The 18,417-nt window shown below is 36.7% G+C and overlaps 1 protein-coding gene across 2 annotated transcripts in view; it reads right to left on the bottom strand.

Moving 5' to 3' along the window:
• Window positions 1–18,417, bottom strand: part of TPR (translocated promoter region, nuclear basket protein) — a 40,027-nt gene that overhangs the window by 18,335 nt on the left and 3,275 nt on the right. For both annotated transcript variants that reach the window (XM_065649157.1, XM_065649158.1), the window contains exons 6-31: window positions 17,603–17,767; window positions 16,731–16,823; window positions 16,528–16,608; window positions 14,970–15,057; window positions 14,356–14,496; window positions 13,344–13,435; window positions 12,316–12,513; window positions 11,740–11,847; window positions 10,988–11,214; window positions 10,319–10,482; window positions 9,792–9,934; window positions 9,558–9,706; window positions 9,112–9,274; window positions 8,552–8,686; window positions 7,620–7,760; window positions 7,282–7,450; window positions 6,663–6,829; window positions 5,544–5,696; window positions 4,749–4,865; window positions 3,476–3,679; window positions 3,201–3,385; window positions 2,617–2,764; window positions 2,089–2,226; window positions 1,290–1,421; window positions 802–932; window positions 217–427 (exon numbers count right to left, since the gene is read on the bottom strand). In XM_065649157.1, the coding sequence (XP_065505229.1) occupies window positions 217–427; window positions 802–932; window positions 1,290–1,421; window positions 2,089–2,226; window positions 2,617–2,764; window positions 3,201–3,385; window positions 3,476–3,679; window positions 4,749–4,865; window positions 5,544–5,696; window positions 6,663–6,829; window positions 7,282–7,450; window positions 7,620–7,760; window positions 8,552–8,686; window positions 9,112–9,274; window positions 9,558–9,706; window positions 9,792–9,934; window positions 10,319–10,482; window positions 10,988–11,214; window positions 11,740–11,847; window positions 12,316–12,513; window positions 13,344–13,435; window positions 14,356–14,496; window positions 14,970–15,057; window positions 16,528–16,608; window positions 16,731–16,823; window positions 17,603–17,767 (3,843 nt within the window). The remainder of the gene's footprint in view (window positions 1–216; window positions 428–801; window positions 933–1,289; window positions 1,422–2,088; window positions 2,227–2,616; window positions 2,765–3,200; window positions 3,386–3,475; window positions 3,680–4,748; window positions 4,866–5,543; window positions 5,697–6,662; window positions 6,830–7,281; window positions 7,451–7,619; window positions 7,761–8,551; window positions 8,687–9,111; window positions 9,275–9,557; window positions 9,707–9,791; window positions 9,935–10,318; window positions 10,483–10,987; window positions 11,215–11,739; window positions 11,848–12,315; window positions 12,514–13,343; window positions 13,436–14,355; window positions 14,497–14,969; window positions 15,058–16,527; window positions 16,609–16,730; window positions 16,824–17,602; window positions 17,768–18,417) is intronic.

Here is an 18,417-nt window from a genome sequence, read left to right as displayed (position 1 = left end):
AAGAATACTGCAAAATCTTAAGTGATATGCAGCTCATGTTTTCAGCTAACAGTAGAATAAACGATGTCATTTTCTGCTTTTCTCTTCACAGATAAGTATTCATAGATTATTATACTAAAGGAATGTGAAGATCATTAGCTAGATTATGCATTATTCTAGTTGAAAACACACTTCTAAAATAGAATTTCTTTGCAAACAAAGAAAAAGTGTATCTACCTTATCATGTTGTGCTTTCAGCTCCTCATATTGAGTCTTGTACCTGCGCCCAATTTTCTTGACCTGTGTTATAGTTTTCACTTTTTCTTGTATGTCAGCCACTTTAGCATCCAGTTCTTTCTGCAAAGTATCCTTTTCCGTTCTTATTTTAGTTACTTCATCCTTCAGGCTCTGAACAAGATTCTGGCTTGTAGTCAAGGATGCATTAGTTCTAAATAACAGAGAGATTAGGGGAAAATGCAAATGAGATGTTTGAAATAGTCAATATGTTTCGATATTGCTCATTGATGTAATAGCACAGGCATTATCTGTAGTGAATTATGTTTTCTAGGATTTTACAATACAAATGAGTATTTGTAGAATAAAAATCATTCTACAATGCATTAGTTTAGAAGAAGTTCAGCTAAAAGACAGCTTCCAAAACAACTCTCACTTCGTTTTACCTGCTTATTATCACACTACAGCAAGGATACCAAAAGTTTCATAGTTACATGGAGATAGTTAAGAAATTACACTTTCAGATGCATCTGTATTTAAAATATTTTGCTTTGCACAAAACTTTTGAATAATTGACTTATGCCACACCTGGCTATTTCTGCTTTAAGCCTGCCCGTTTCTTCACTCATTTGTTGTATGCGCTTGGTGTTTGCTTCCCTCTCCGCAAGCAGCTTCCGATACTCTTCGAGATCAGTATCCTTCTGTTGGCTCAATAAATGCTGAAAGGTTGAGAAAATAGTGTGCATTTTCATAGGATGATTATACAACTATATCCAGATAAATCTCTTTGAATTAGGGCTACTGCTTTTGCATTTTGATTTGGAACGCCTATGAATTAGAACAGCCTGTTTTGAAGCTGCATAAACAATGCTTTAAAATTAAAATACATTTCTTAGCTTGTTGTTGTTTTTAAGAAAATTTAGAACTTTTTTTTTGGTCTTTGTTTTGGGTTTTTTGTTTGTTTGGGGCTTTTCTGTGGGTTTTGTGTTTGAGTTTTGTTGTTGTTTGGATTTTTTGTTGGTTTGTGTTTGGTTTTTTGTTTTTCCACAACATCTTCGAAAACACGCATTCCTCACCTGAGTCCGGGCTTTCCAGCGTTTAACATCTTCTTCCAACAGCTTTTTCTCCGCCTGCAACATCCCACTTTTCTCACTCAGTTCAGCATTAGACTCTTGCAGAGGTAGGATGTCTGCCTCAAGCTTGCGTACCTGGCAAAACACAACCGGGAACTAAACTCTCTGGATCTTATGAGACCGAAGGAAATGGAATACAGTAGGTCATGAAAAGTAAGAACAGTAAGAGGGACAGAGAGAGCAAAACCAACAACCCTCAAGAAGTCATGATGTATTATTAGGTTCTTTTCCAACTCTCTGCCTTTCAGTGGCGAGCTGGGGGCAGGGAGAAGGAAGAGAGGATCAAGCGCAGGGGATGATCCTCCAGAGAAACAAAAAATACAGGCACAACTTCACAATCTCAGATTCTCACTTTGTACTTTGGTACAGGAAACAGATTATTAGTTACGTATTAGAAGCTAAGCAACACTGCAATGGATCCCATGAAAATAACTGGTGTGTAGAAATGGGAGGAGGCAGTATTGCCCTTTTAAACTCCTAATAAAGCTGTGGCCTGCTTTATAGGTATACCTGTGCCATTTTTCATTTACCTGCTCATAATATCCTTGTTACTGAACTTTAAAATGTTGTAGGTGGACCAATGTCTTCTATAATTCTAAATTGAAAGTTTCCTCATTTGTGTATAACGTAAAGGAATAAGCACAGTCTAAATCACGTATTTATTGTAATTAGCAATGGTATATCCAGACAATAACTCATCAGTTTGAATATCTGAAAAAATTACGTGAGCCTCAGTACCAACCTTTGCTTGAATTTGTTGTAGCTCTTGTTCGAGTCTCTCCTTCTCTTCTCTTAGCATCTTGTTGGTTTCTATCAGTACGTTCATGGTCTCAGTTTTTTTCATTAATTCTTCGTGCTGCGCAATGGTTTTTGCTGTTACCTTTTCAAAAGATTTAACACAGTCATTTGTTTTGCTTGCACATGCGTATATACTTATCTGGATCTGGCATAACACCCCTTGCAAACCTATCATGCATTCACTATCTCACATGTACATTCGAAGCAAGTAAATATCATTTAAGAAACGGGGAATAAAAAAAAAAAAGAGAGAGAGAAATTATCTTTATTTTCCCTACTTATGTGATTTTAGAATTGCCACACTGCTTCATAGGACTCAGAACAATATCCTCTGTTTGGCTAAACAGTAACCAGTTTAAAATCTCCCAGTTCTTCCGAAACTTGATTTTTGGGCACAGGCAGCAAAGACAGAGTAGAACCTAGAGAACAGGCCTCTCTCACTCAAATCATAAGCGATAATATCCAACCGTACCTGCACTTTCTCCCTCTCAGCATTGAGACTGTCCTGCAGTTCCTGGAGTTCCCTCTCCAGGTGCTCAACTCTCTGCCGGTACCGCAAACTCTCCACCTGGGCCACTTCAAATCTAGTTTCTGCAATCTCCTTTTCTCGACGTATAAATCTGCAGCGAGACAATGAACAATACATCTTGTCCACGGAAATGCAAGACAAAGCTTTTTAAGTTGAAGCACCTTATATCTGAAGGTCTAGTGAGTATACAAATTGGTTCAGAAAGATCAAAAAGAGACTCCTAGATAAGAATTATTGAAAGTCTACACAAACTCTTAAGAATCACAATGAGAAATAAATCACCTCTATGAAATTTCCTTGCCAATCACATTTGCTAAAATCTGATTTAGCTTCCTGTGTTAACTGACTCACAGCTTTTTTCCTAGGGGTAGAAAGAAATCTCCAATAGTTTCTGATGTAGCACGACCACCTCCTACCTAGCAAAAAAACACCTACATTTTATACATCACCCTTTAAAGTAATACAGAACTATTTAATTTGCAACTAATTTATAACCACTAGGAGAAGGAGCCCAGAGTTAAGTTTACCTAAGAATTTCCAAGATTTGCTCCTGGGATTTGCCCTCCTCGTTGAGAGAAACATTCACTGCAGTGGGCACGGCTTCTTTCATCGAAGTCACCATCTTGTCACTCAGGCTTTCCAGCTGTTCATGTAATAATCGATTTTGTTTTTCCAAATCTTCACAGCGGGATGCAAGTTTGGAAGCTTCATCCTACAATGAAATTGTTCAACGGCTGTGAATTCTGTGTCAGAATTGCCACTAACTGAAAAAAACCCACTGAAACCATAAAACAAATCATACCTTGATCATTCTCTCTCTTTCTTCCCACGAGGCTTTGCACTCTAATAATTCAGACTCGGCTTTCTGAGCGGCATCCTCCAGCTGCTGCCTCACCGCTGCGTTCTTGGCAACTTGCTCTTTAATAGCCTGTAATGCTTCAACATCAGCAGCATGAAGCATTAGCTCCCGTTCGTATTTATTTTGCGCTTCAGAAGCCATCTTTGCCTGCAGAAAAACATAAAAAATAGATTCTGTTCCCTTTAATGTTATACGTTTGATATGTACAAATTGATTCTCAAATTCTAGGCAAAGTCAGAGACCACTAATCAAAAACCACTGGCCAATACCTGTGTCATTCTCATGTACAAAAAAAAAAATGGACAAGCTTACAACAGTTCCCTTAAGGAAATTTTTATCTTTACGAAAAATTAGAATTTTATATCATTTTCCCTGAGCAGCTAGCAGGAGGATATACTCTCTATATAGTTACTCTACGAGTAAACCTCTTGGTGTAGATTCTGCACTGATAACAGGCAGGTGTCTAAGAACATTCCCTGGTTACTTCTACACGTGAATGAGCAAAGATATTTACTGCATGAGGTCAAAAAGCTACAGACTAGGGTCAGTATTTGCTGGAAAAGATGGAAATGCCTGTCAACTAAATTTTGAGTTGGATTAAACAGCAGCTAAAAGTTTTTCAACATTCTTTATATCAAATCAGTGTTGCTAGAATTCTCACCTGCAGAAAAGTAGACTCCCATTTAAAAAAAACCCACGTTGGTAACAAGATAATCTTTTCATGTGCTGCTAAATATAATATTTCCCCCAGTTTTAAAAGATGGCAATTATGTTTTGGATTAGAAAGATATTTTCCCCACTGTCTTGTTGTGAGAGTTCAGGTTTCTTTTTCACTCCCCATCAGGAGATTGAGGTAGTAAATCATTAAAAACAGTTAATTACATACCTCAATCAATTTTTTTTTTTCCATATGAGACAGACTTTAGAAACTGCATCTTCTGTTTTCTTAAACATGACACAAACTGTGCGTGCAGCACAGCTTTGTATGCAAAGTCAGTTTAATTGATATTACCACAATGTTTGATTGGGTAGAACAATGAAGCATTGAATAAGCAGCTGTTCAATAAAGTGCTTTTAAAGCACTTTTCTTGCCTCCACAAGTCTCTAATTAGCAGCATTATCTTTAACAGAAGTTTTGTGTTCAATTGAAAACCAATTAATAAGTAACATTACATTTACCACCTCTGGCTAAAATAGACAAATACCACAAACACACCTGTTCCTGGCAGTCACGTCTGGCTTGCTGTTCATTATTTAGAGCGGTGCTGGCTCTCTGCAGAGCTTCCTGAACTTCTGATTGCATGGTGGACAGACTCTTCTTCAGTTCTGATAGCTACAGTGATGGGGGAAATAACGAAAATAAAAGAAAACAAAATCAAAAACTAAGGCTAAATCACAAAGTATTTTACAGAGTATTGAACACAGCAAGGCTTTGAATAATGTAGAACTGAAGTATGGTTATTTTTTAATTTTTTAAATACTAATTTTAATCTAAACAGAAATACTTTCAAGATTTCTTCTTCTTAATATACGAAGCTCCTTCCTGGTAAAAATAGACGACTGCTCTTTCAGAGTTGGGCCTGCAGTAATTCTAGTTGCAGTCATCTTGTTTCTTTCAAACCCAGTTAAGAGCCCCAGTATAAACCAGACAAATAAGGGCTCAGACCACCCTATTTTAAAAGACGTGCATGCTACAAATTTGGGTTTGGCCCATGTTCCAAAAAGGGTTTTCTGAGACCTTTCTCAAAGGCTTTTATCCATGTTTTTCTGCAAACAGTGCTCAAAGTTCAGGAAGATACTGACAGCTTTAAATACACAATCACCTTAAGAAAGTCACAACGCACTAATCTTGTTTGGAAACCTCTCACAAATTTAGTTAGCCTTCTGTACATCCTAAAAGATTTAGGTTTTGGATACTACCAAACAAACTGAAGTTTAGGGGATTATGTAAAAGCACATTCTTGTGGACTCTCTGCAAGGGAGTTTAAGGGAGCGGATGTTCAGTGCATACCTGCTGTTCCATATTCTCCACAGCTTTACGCTTCTCCTCTTGCAGTTCTTGCTTTTCTTTCTCTGACTCCATCAACTTCTTTTCTAGCTGGGCTTGATACTCTGAAGACTCCTTCAGACGAGCTTCAACTGTTGCACGAACTTCCTCTGTCACCTTCATTAAAATCCATCACAAGAGATCAATTTGCTTTCCTTTAAATACGGTATTCTGATGTGAAAGCAGTATTTTTTTAAACAATTTAAAGCCAGAATAGGTGTTGTCAGCATCTCATTTAGAACATCACTGAAAATTTGGAGAAGCACAAATAGCACTGACATTTTTTTCTTTTTTTTTCCCCCCTTCAAAGCTGCAATACCTCAAAAGGTACACCTAAGAAAAGTTTTACGTGACTGCACTCAAATGTGCAGTAGCCATTTATTGCACACCAGAACATGCAATATTGTGAAAGCTGATGAAGTCACGGTGAAGTTTTTACAGTAACAGAACACATGCAGAGAACTTGGATACTAGACAAACAGCATCTACTGATGCTGTGACTTCAGTAGAAAATGAGAATTCTGTTTTCCCAGTCTAACTGATTTCGATATGCTGAATTGTCTGGAAGAACAGGCTTCATTTCTCATTAATGTGGTGGAGTGTGTGACAGATGAGAAGGTCGTTCTTAAGCTTTTCCCATGAACCCCACAAACAGAATGTTCTTTTGCATCGCTGAAGACCTCACTGATGCAGAAGGTGTGAATTTAACTGCTTTTGATTAAGGGCTAATTCGTATTTTTAACCATTGATCACAGGGTTATAAGTAAGAGTTTTTACAAGTCAATTCCCCTCTTTTAAAAGAAGACAGTGGCAGAATACAGCATAGAGTCAAATTTACAATTCCACATTTTAAAAATATGCTGCAAAAAGGTTTAATATTTCCATGATTAAAAGTGGTTTTTATTGAAACCGTCTTAAACTTAAATGAGGTCTTACAACATTATATTCTAAGGCCTTCTAAACTAACTCGAGGTTTTTTGTAATTCCCTCCCATAATCCTACAGACTGTACTGTATACAAAAAGTCTCACCATCTTTCGTTTTGTTGCTGGTTTTGCTCTACTAAACAATGATAACTACTTACTTGTTTTTCCTTATTAAGGGATTCCTCTAGACTCAGAACCATGGCCCTGTACTGTTCCACATTACTAGAACTAGTCTTGAGTCTCTCTCTCAGGTCGTTAACTTGTTCATCAGCTTGTCTTAGTCGACTTACAAGATCATCCACATCTTCATTTGTATTAGGCTGACCTATAATATTAGAACGCATTCATCAACCAATGAAGTTTAATTCAGTTTTTTTAAACCGCTGTTCTGTTGAAAACTGACGTATTTTTAGGATAGTAACATGGAAAACAAAATCACCCTCACAAAGCTTCCCTAAATAAAATTGTCAGCCCTAACCAAAACAGTGGCTTACGATAAACATTGTTGACTCAGAAAAAAAAAGGCTACTTAAAAATAAGTGACCTAATAGACTTAAGTTCTTTCAAATACAACCAAAAAATGGATCCCATTGACAAAGACTGCTCATACATTAATTTTATTTTAACAAATCATCCTGGCTATCATTTGTTTGAATATGTGAAGAGGTTTATTATTTAGTGTATTGTCCTCCTAATTCTAAATTATTATGAATGTTACCATTCTGCAGACAGCAATGTTTAACATAAAGAGAAATTCAATATAGACAGATATCTTACCCTTCCCTGGAGCCCTCACTGATGACTGAGACGCAAGCTGAGCCTCCGTGTTGTTAAGCTGCTGTTTCAACATCGTAGTTTCTTTCTGGGCATTCTTTAAAAGTTCCTTTGTGTTAATGTGACGGTTCGTCTCAGTCTCAAGTTGCCTCTTAAGATCCAGGATATGAACCTGAAAACACAAGGTTCTTAAACTTGTAATTATTCACAAATGGCACAAAGACCAGGCATGTTTATAAATTTCACATATGAAAAACCACAGACTGCAAGCGGGCAGAAACCATGCAACTGTGGCTTTATCATCACTAAACCAAGTTTAGTATATTTATAATTATACTCACCTCTTGATTTTTGGTAAGGGAATGTCTTTGTTCCACCTCATTTTCTAGTTTCTTCTTCAGCTGAGATATCTCACGCTCTAGCTTTTCAATCTGATTAGTGAGTCTTTGTTTTGTTTCTGTCTCGGACCTCTCCAGTATTCCCTGATAAAAGAGCGTAATGCACTATGCTTACAATATACTTTAAAGAATTTTCTTCTTAATTACTGCAGCACTTTATACAAAGTTGTCACAACACTTCTCCCATCCACAAAAGAACTACTGCAGGGAGCAAGCAATAAAAGGTAGATACAGGAAACTATGAAAAGTAGCACTTAGAATGTGTGACTTAAGTTTTGAACGATTTTTTAATAATAGTGATACAATAAGTATTATTAGAACAAAATCTATTATCCATGCAATCTAATTCCAGGGATTTAAAAAAAAAAAAAAAAACAAAACAAAAAACAAACAGAAGATCTACTACAGAAATAGAATTCAGTCACATGATAAAATGCGCAATCGTAAGTATTCATACTCTAAGAGACGATATACCTTATAATAGAAGACATAAAAGCAAATATACCTTAAAACAACTGGAAAATAAACTACCAAGGCAGGCACTGGCAAATTTTGCTATCATAAAAATTAACATACAGATTTTTTCCTTTTACTCTGTTTCATGAGTTTCGTTGCCATTTCATTGCGAAAACCCTTCTTATCAACTCAAAACTCTCAGGACTTTCCCAGGTAAATAACAGAGTATCATAATTTACGACAGGAATAACAAACTTGCTTCAGCAAGTTGAGTATTTTATGTTCAGCGTCAATTTGTAGCAAAAAAAATAATCCACCTTAAGATCCAATCCCATTACTGTTTCATTCCATTTCAATGGGTATTTATTGAAAACTCTGAAAGACAGATCAAACTCGAACGTAAGAATAACACCACATACCTGAATAGTTCGCAAATTAGTAAGCAGCAAGTTCTGTCCTCTTTGCTCAACTAACAAAGACTCACGTTGCTGAGTCAAACGCACATCTGACATCTTCAAAATATCTTTTTCTTTTTTTAAGTTTTCTGCTCTCACCTTTAAAACAGCAAATAACAACAAAAGCTTCGTTATCAATCCCAAATCTGCCCATTAATATTATTTTTATGATCGGTTAATATGAATTTCAAAAAAGAGCTTTTAAGATTATAGATTGCAAATTAAAATGTATGCAAATTAAGTCACGAACAGTAAGAACATAATTGTTTGACAAATCACATTCTGTTTTCTCTCTAAACTGAAACACCTTTGGAACATTGTTCCATCTTCACTCAGTGCTTGAGATATTTTGTGGAATGTTGCAAAGGTACGCACCAAATGTATACGCACACGAGCTTTTACAAATTTAATAGTGATGTGCTGAAAAAGCCACACATTCAAGTTCCGACAGCTTTCAAAATAATCCTAAGAAACACTTGAGCTAATGCGGAATATCAAGCAGTATAATACGCTGAATCACTAACCTCTGCCACTGCCAGTTTTTCATTAGCTCCCCTCAGGTCTTGAGTCATAGTGTTAATTATCTGCTCTTGCTTCTGAGTCGTTGCTGTGAGTTTCTGGGTTCTTTCATGCAGAGATGTTATTTCTCGCCGATAGCCTTCAACATTATCCTGCAGCATTTCATAACTTCACAAGGAACAAAGCAAAGGATATGTTTGCCACATTAAATTGTTTAATTGCAAGAGGTGTATGTACACAGCTATATGTTTCCTGTTCTTGTGCGTCAGTTTTCACATATGTGGCTCGCTCAGCTACAAGGTATATTGTTGATTCCACCATCACTATTTCCTTTGTGTTCTTTAATAGAATAGATAATATCAATGTTTAACTGGCAACTCTTCCTGAGCAAATGAGATTCTCCTGACAGAGAACACATCCATTAGGCAATGAAATTAAATAGCTGATTTACCGTTTGGAGGCAAACTCCAGCTGTGTGGATATCTTCGCGTTTTGTGACCTCAAGTCTGTGACTTGCTCCTGAAGCTTTTCGTTTTGTTCATTCAGCAACTTGTCATTCTCTGCCTTTTCTTTTTTATAGTTCTCGAACACTTCCTGCAACTACATCCAAGAACACACATTACAGTGCTTACAAAAGTAAAAAGAAATAACGAGAGCTTTCTACAGTGCTTATTGAAAAACATACCTGCTTAAGCGCAGCCTTAGCCTCCACAGCCTCCACTGACTCGGCCATTGACACCGGAGCAGGAGTTGACATGGCTTGAGGTAAACTTGGGCGCTTTGGAGTAGACAGAAGAGAAATCTCCTCTGGTGGTAATGTACCTGAAGCTAAAAAGTGATACAAGGATTTTAAATGCAACCCATGAATGAATGCTTGCCAAAGCAAATCATATAACCACACTGAAACATGGCTAAAACCAATACGGTATTGCTGGGAAAGTCTTGGGCTTTCCTGAGCAACTCATTTTTTATACCTACAATATGCTACCAGAACACAAAGTCACCACTACATGTCAGTCATTATGTAGCAAATTATTACACTGTAAAAATAAAATCATGTGTCTAAATCCAAATTCATGGGTTTTCCAGTAAGGGTAAAAACTGAATAGCAGGTTAAGAGAACTTACTAGTACCATTACAGCGCCATTACTGAAAACTCGTCACAAAGGACAATTTTGTATTTTTTCAGTGGTGCAGAAATGTGAAGCTCACCTTGCAAAGGGATGATGGCTCCTGTGGTCTGTGCCAACAAGATGCGGAACATATCACGCTGACGAACTATAGACTCAACAAGCTGCAGCTGATGATGACGCGACTCACGCAGTTTTTCCAGCTCGTTGTGAGCTTCCTCGAGTTGACTCTGAAGCTCAGAAATTCTGAAACCGCCAACAGTTGTTTTCAGTAAGAAACAGCAAGGCAAACCAAGATGACACAACCCAGTAGCATGAGCAGAGAATCAGGCTGAGAACTTTTAATACAGAATTACTTATCTGTGGGCTTTACAGCTAGTAAATTAGATATGCACACATTCAATTTTTTGTTCCACTAACAGGAATGAAAACTTATCTTTCTTTTTTAAACAAACAGCTCTGTTTTGTGAAATTGCATTCACTAAAATTTATTTTTACTTTGGATTTTGATGACAGGGCCTATTGCAAGATGTATAGCTATAAAACCATTTAAATCTAACCCTGAAGACAATGTTGCTTAATAACAATTCACCTTCATGAATTACGTAGCTGCTCAGGAGCACACACACACAAATGCATATATATGCACACAATTACTACCAATCAGAAGCAAAAAAACCTGAAAAGTGTTTGAATAAATCCCTGTTACTACTTAGTAGAAACAGTTTACTAGAAGGAACAGATCGCTCACTTAGATGATGTTGTTTCTTGCTCCTCTTTTTCTCTAGCCTCTCCCAGCTCCCGAAGAGCCACCAAGAGACGCTGATTCTGCTGCTGAAGTTCTTCGATATTTCTGTAAGAGACCAGGTGTTGAGATATCACCTCAGAAGAGCTACTGATGTCAGCGGAGCTCACTTCTTCATCACGAATCACATGGTTGCCCCTGGCTTCTTCCAGTTCCATTAAAAGCACACGAATCTGAAAGAGAACATTCTAGTGTAAGACTTGCAAACAGACTCAAAATTTTGCTCTGAAAAACAGTATAATAGAAATAAAGTCCTTGGAAATTAAGTATTTTTCCCTACAATATACAAACTACTATAATCAATACATCCTTGTAGGATAATTACATTACAGAAAAAACCAGTTCGACAAAAGGAAACGACATCAATGTCACAAGTAGATAGTCCATGTTCAGTTCTGCAAACAGATCACAGGACACTTAGAACAAAGAAGTTACGACTTTTCCTTGCCAGATGTTAAACAATATTACCCTAAAGCAGCATCACTTCTTTCAGCTAAACTTATTCCAATTTTATAAGCAGAAATGTAAATACCATGTTGTCTTGAGGAGAAGCTTTTAACATCACTAAGGCTCTTATGAGAACTAAAGTCTACATGACTGTCGCTGAACACAGCTTCCAAATGAACTTCAGAAATACAGCACCATACTAATAAATAAATTGCAAATAGCACATTTAACCATAGCAACGTTTGTTCTACCTGCTGTGAAAGATCTTTTACTTGTATTTCCAGCCTTTGGTTCTCTCTCTCAAGCAGAGAGGCGTGTTTATTGGCTTTATCGGCATCCTCCTGCAATCGCTGGATCTCCTGCAAGCACACAAACATTAACAAGCATGGCAATTCAGCCACATTTCTTTCCAGACAATGTCATGCAGAGACATGTCTTGTGAATCAAGCTGCATTTTTCTACTTTAAAATTACACTCCAAAGGTTAAACTCCACATATTTACGAATCAAAACCCATGCTCTTTCATGCTTTGTTAGTGTATGTATTAAAATTAATGGGAAGTGAGCATCTTTGTTTACAAAGCATTTTTCTCTCTCAAAGATTAAGTCACCACATTTAAGCCTTCACTATAAAAAATTCTGAAAAAATGTTTTGTCTGTAAAATGATTTGTACTGTCCAATAAATCACAAGCTAGAAAGTTCAACAGGTATTTTCCCAGAAGAAAAATTGACTAAAAGATCAATTTTATACATTTACCAACATCCATTAGCATTAAGGAATTAAAAATCCATTTTTTCCATAATTTTACATGCTCTTTTATACTGACCTTCATAGCTTGTTCAAGCTTTGCAGACAGACTAGCAACAGCTTTTTGGGAACGCTCAAATTCTTCACGCTGACGTTTCAAAATCGGCGCTTTGGCTTCTACTTCCTGCACTATTTCGTCCAAATATTTATTGATTCTCTTATTCTCCAGCTTTTCCAAAAGCAACTGATCTTGAGTTTCTACATATGCATTGTACAGCTGCAACAAAATATTTTTGGGGTTTTTTTTTGTTTTTGATACAGCTGGACAGACCTCTTAAAAAAGAACCACTGGTAATTACACAATTCATAACTTATGGCAGTATAATTTCATACAACTCTAAACTAGTTGATTCAGAGAAACAAGTTGGACTTTCTAAACAATGTGTTTTTAGGACTCATACCAAGACAAAGCAGTTATCCCTACTAATTTTAATATTGCAAACTTTCATAGAGCAACTGTGTGCAATAAAATAATTCTATGTAAAAGGGACAAACCTTAAGCAAGCTTAAGACAACAGGAACATCAAAATTAGTGTCACAAAAGAAAGCAGGAAGCACAGAAATAATTTAATGGCTGGACAGAATGACCAATCACAAACAAAATGAAAATAAAAAATGCATAAATAGAAGTGTAAAAAAACCACCCTAGAATATGTATGACATATGATTAATTTTTTCTGCAAGTATAGGCCAAATGCAAAGCAAAAGAGACGAAAAAATTATGTAAATAAGCAAAAAAAAGCTCCTGCCAAAAACACATACAGAAAATAAGTTTAGCTGTACAAAAAAAAAAAAAATTAGAAAAATATCTTAAAGCCCATACAAATGTTTTGATCTACTAAAGTAAAACTGTAAAGTACATTTGAAAAAAAATCTCAATAACTCAGCTAGCAACGTCTCCCTCAAATGCATTAAAAGATTTCATCGACTCCAGTCAGGCGTTATACCAAATCCCAAACTGTGAATGAAGTCTGCACCCTTATATTATTAGCGTTATCTCTGTTGGTATTTCGAGAACCTTGAAATGGAAGAGTTAAGAGAACTTACCTCAGTGAGCTTCATCCCAGGCTTGACGACTTTGGCTACGGCCGCCGCGGTGGGGGACATGGCTGCCAGCTCCTCCTCGGACAGGATGGCTCCTGCAGACATAATCCCACCAACCACCATTAAAAGCTGCAATAATTCCCATCATAAATATTCTTTATTAACATTAAGAATGTCTACATACACCTTTATGCTTTATAATACACATACAAGTGCAAGTGACTGGTATTATACACAATATTCCCTCTCATACATTATCAACGTCTCCGACCAAGATAATCTGAAATGCTGAAAAGCTTTTGCTATTAAACTCTTAAAAGCTACATCATTTCTGAACATAAGTTTTGTTCTAGGTATTTCAACTGCTTACATCAGATTTCTTAGCAAACTGCTGGAGGTTTGCAGTGGCAGAGCACTGTTTACGTTCTTTAAATTAACATAGAGGCATAGCAAATATACCTCAGACACAGCAAATATACTTCATGCCCCTCTGTTCCTTCCTACTCTGCTCTCTCTTTCCATCAGAAATTACTTATGTGTAGTAAACAAACTATTATTTTCCAAAAAAAAAGATATAACTAGAACCGTGAATACTGAGCAAGATTTAATGTTGAGTAGAAATTTAAGGACAGAGGTTTGTTTTCTGCTGCCCTTTTTTCTTTTAAGAGGAAAACAAGAACAGTTTATCCTCTCCACTCCCCTCTCCAGAAAACCACTAAAAACATGATGATTTAGCCTCAAGGAAATGTTTCCTCTCCCCTTTCTTTGAAAAAAATAAGTCAGATTAACAAAAAAACTTCAAAAATCATTTTCACAGAAATGTATTTTCTGGTGGAGGAAAAATATATTTTCATATATATACACACATGAAAAAGCTTCTACAATTCGTTATTAGAAATGATCAAAGATGAATTAAGATTAAAGCACTTCCTACAAAAATTCAGCATAGTATTTTCACACAAGATGATAGAAAGCCTGAGACTGTCTGTATTTGAGTTCCCAGTGTTATCCCTACCTTTGCGCTTTGTAGCAGACAGTAAATCATTGGCATTCTCCAGCTCCTTCTCCAGTTTACTGATCTTCTCTCTCAGTTCTTTTTCCATTCCAGCTTTTGCCTCTTCCACCTCAGCCAAATGCTCCTGGGTTGCTTTATTAGCTGAAATTCAATCAGATAAGCAGTTTGCTGTGTTGTGGTTTTCTTTATTTTTATTTCAAAAGGTCAAAATTTGCACATGCACCTTAAATTTCATTTTAGCTTTATACACTCTGCAGCTCATGCAGGTAGGAAGACAGAAGCATGAACTGCTGCCTATCAACTTGACTAAGAAAAGGGCTAAAATATGACATGTTTATCAGTGAAAAGGAATCTAAAACAAGAAACTAAAATGAAGACATATCTTGCAGAATTAGATCCTCGCATCAAAATCCAAAGTAAAGTTCCAGGTATATTTGAAAACAGTTCCCTCCCACACGCCCTCCGAGTACATTCAACTAGTCAGGTAAAATTTTTTCTTACAAAACAACCATCCCCAAAAGCCTAACAAAGCTCCTTTCGTAAATGTTTAATACGTATTTTTCAGTGCACCCAGGTAGTTCTGTTCCAGTCACCGTTTCTCACTCCCGACTCACCTTCGCCCGCTTCCTTCAGCAGCTTGTGCAGCTCCTCCACTGCTCCCGTCAGCTCGTTGCTCTTTGCCTCCGAGTCATCAGCAGCACTCTAAAGAAAAGCATTTTATTTCACCTTTTAGTGCGCAGCAATAAGGACTATATTTTTATACAGAGCTCAAACTGACCCCAAGTTATGAACACTTCGTTTTTTGAGTAAAATGCTAAAAGAGTCACCTAAACTGGACAATTCTCTCTTCTCTGGGATTAAGTCTCATTTTGATGCAAACTGCCCATCCGAGAGTAAGAAGTGTCAGACATCGACTCGATATGACAAATCCAAGTAAAATGTAGCTGCTTTATAGCTGGTGCTGGCTTTGTTCCTTCTCTTCACTAAAGAAAATCTGGAGGAATTTTGAGTACTCAATTGTGATCATTCTGAAAAATTCAGTATTTTTAGGGAATCTTACATAAACGATTTAGGTTTATTTGGTTTCAGTTAGCGATCTCTCAAGTGCAAGGCTGTACAACACTTCAGCAATTCTGCAAGTCCATTAGAGATAACGGAAATGAAGTTGAGTCCACTTCTGCTGATCAGCAAAATCTCAGAATAGGCTCCCACGGGAGGGCGTTCAATTTTGATACTTTTACTATCGAGTCAGACAAATATATCAGCAGTTACAAGTACGTCAAGCAGAAGACAAACTTTTAAGCCCCTTCAAATCAATGATTCTATGATAAAAGCATAAGTGAATAGGGATTTTAAAATAATAATTAAAAAAACAATCAAACCAAAACCAAATTAAAAGGTAAATGGTAATGCATTATGCTCCAGAAAAATTGTTGACTTGGTGCTCAATGAAGGGACATCTGTTCACATCTAATCAAAGTATTAATGCAGAACACACAATTAAGCAGGGTAGAAGGATCGCATGGGTATCTATGCGAGAAAACTCATGAAACGGAACTCATAACCCGTGAATCTAGCGTGCGTAAACTAAACAGCAATCACTTGTCCTCGTTAGCTGACTTTGTCTTAGTCAATAAGCTATGGGATATTTTTCGTTCTTTGAGCTAACAAAAAAATTACTTGTTTAGATGGTGCTTATTTGACACAACAAGTGACATTCAGCTGTGCCTTGATCAGATCACTAACACTTGCAGTGTTATTTGAAACAAATTTCTACTAACCAATCTCAGAAAAATCTCTTGCACAGTCATATTTTCCATAGAAACCTTCACCTCCCAATACGACATTGTAAGACATAACTATATTCACACAACTTGAAGCCTCAAAACAGTGCACATAAAAAAAAAAATCACTATTTTACGCTATTTTAACTCCAGTTTTGCTTAATCTACAAAATGATCCAAGCAATATAAGGTTGCAAATGCTGCCTAAGACAGCAAAGAAAACAATGTTTTGGATGTTTCGCAAGGTTTTGCAATGGAAGTTAGTCTGGCACACATCAATATTTTGTGGGGGAAAAAAAAAACCAACAACATAACTGGCCTGCACTACATTTAATGCTAAGATTCAGCCCAAGTAATACTAATATACACTTGGAATCAATAAACTCACCTTATACAAATTGGATAATTTTATGTGGGCATTCAGTTCATTGTGGAATCTTTCCTCCATACTAGCTTGCTGTTCCTTTGCCTAGTAAATTAAAGAAGAGACAGGGTGGGGGAGCATTCCATTGTTTCTATTTCACACATTTAGTCTTTCATTTTGTAGAAGCAAATGTAATGCAATTTCACAAAGACTTCAAGCCTTCTCACCTCCTTCAGTTTATTCAAAAGGTCTTCCACATGCTTCTGAAGATTTTCATTTGACTGTTTCAAGCTGTTTACCTGTTCCTCCATTCTGGAAACCTGTTTAAAGAATAAATGAGACCACCACATATAAAATCTGCCTTTTCAGTCCAGTTTACTTTGGAAAACACCCATCTCGTTTTTGGGGGGTTTTTTTGTTTGGTTGGGGTTTTTTTGTTTGGTTGGTTTTTTGTTTTGGTTTTGTTTGTTTGTGGGGTTTTTTGTTACTTTAAACAATGCCTGTAAGTTCTAGAAAGAGCATAAATGGTTGTTCCTGTGCATTTAACTAAATGAAAAAGCAAGAGTCCCCTAATTGCTCCAATTACGCATAACCAAATAAACCCCCAAGCTGCAGTGGAGCCAAGTGCCTCAGAAAACCTGACCAGTTGTCACAGGTGTTGAAGAAGCTGCTCAGGTACCCAAACAGATGCTCAATAAAGCTGAGTGCGTTCAAAATATGGCCACTGATCCTGCCATGTATTTTGTTGCAGGAAAACAAAAATATCACCATCCCACTCTGCAAAGAATGTTAAGTCAGGTCCTTCTGCCCCTTCCTCTTATTAAGAACTGTATTCCCATACATTTTAATAGCATTATACAGCTTCTTATCAGTGACTCTAAAATTTCTAGTTTTTATTTAAATATTTGACTTTTCTATTCTAAATAATGTTAACTACATATCCTTTAGGAAACACAAGTTAAAAGAAAGAACATCTCCTTATTAATTGCAAAACATACTTTTTCAAACGCAGTTATTAAGGCACTCTGGTTTGTTTAATACGGTTAATCAGGAGGTATAGTTTACAAGAAATAGCAAAAGCACTCAGTAATTACACTACCTCCTCCTTCTTGTTCTCCAGGTTACATTTAAGCTCCAAGATTTCATTGCCTTTCTCCCTGGCAGTGTGCAGAAGTTCATCTGTTTTGGCTTTCAACTCGGCATTCAGCCACGTGTTTTGATTCTGTAGAAGTTCTTTTTCTTGCTCCAACCTCTTCTCACGGTACTAAAAAAGAAAATTGTGCAGTGTAATTGTACTGGTTCCAAAGAAAATAAAAAAGCTAATCAAAGGACAATGATTAGAGTAGGAATTGTAAAAATGTACTCTAATTTGTTAAATAGCACCAAATGACAGGCTGTGTTCCTTATTGTGCTGGTAACTTACCAGTCTCAAACTACAAGAACCTCTTGAAACTTGAGTTAGTTTCCTCAAAGTTTACATTAGGTGGGAACATTAACTACATTAATATCTAGTTAAAATAAATAAATTAAGGTATCAAAGTTTTCCTCCCCTTCTTTCTCCTTTCCTCTCTTCCAGCTCTTTATGGAGTTTATTCTGCCCAGAGAAATGGTGCAGGTTCAGAAATAATTATTTTTCTCCTTTCTACCTGCCTTCATGGACCTGGAGTCCTTCCTAGTGGGCAGAGGCAGCCACCAATGAGGCTTGGACACGCTTGCTCAACATGATGTCCCCTTGCCTTCTATAAATGTATGTCTTAGTTTCAGCCACAACCACCAATTCCGTAATAATTTGTTATAAATGACAGGGGTAGAGTTGACCTACTTTCAAAGTCACTAATGACAAAACTATTGTTATGTCACACACAAACAACTACTAATTAGAACATTAATACATACTATGCATATAAAATACTG

Source organism: Caloenas nicobarica, chromosome 20 (genome assembly GCF_036013445.1).
Source record: "Caloenas nicobarica isolate bCalNic1 chromosome 20, bCalNic1.hap1, whole genome shotgun sequence".
In the NCBI taxonomy this organism is placed as follows: domain Eukaryota; kingdom Metazoa; phylum Chordata; class Aves; order Columbiformes; family Columbidae; genus Caloenas; species Caloenas nicobarica.
This window is presented reverse-complemented; position numbering and strand designations above follow the sequence as displayed.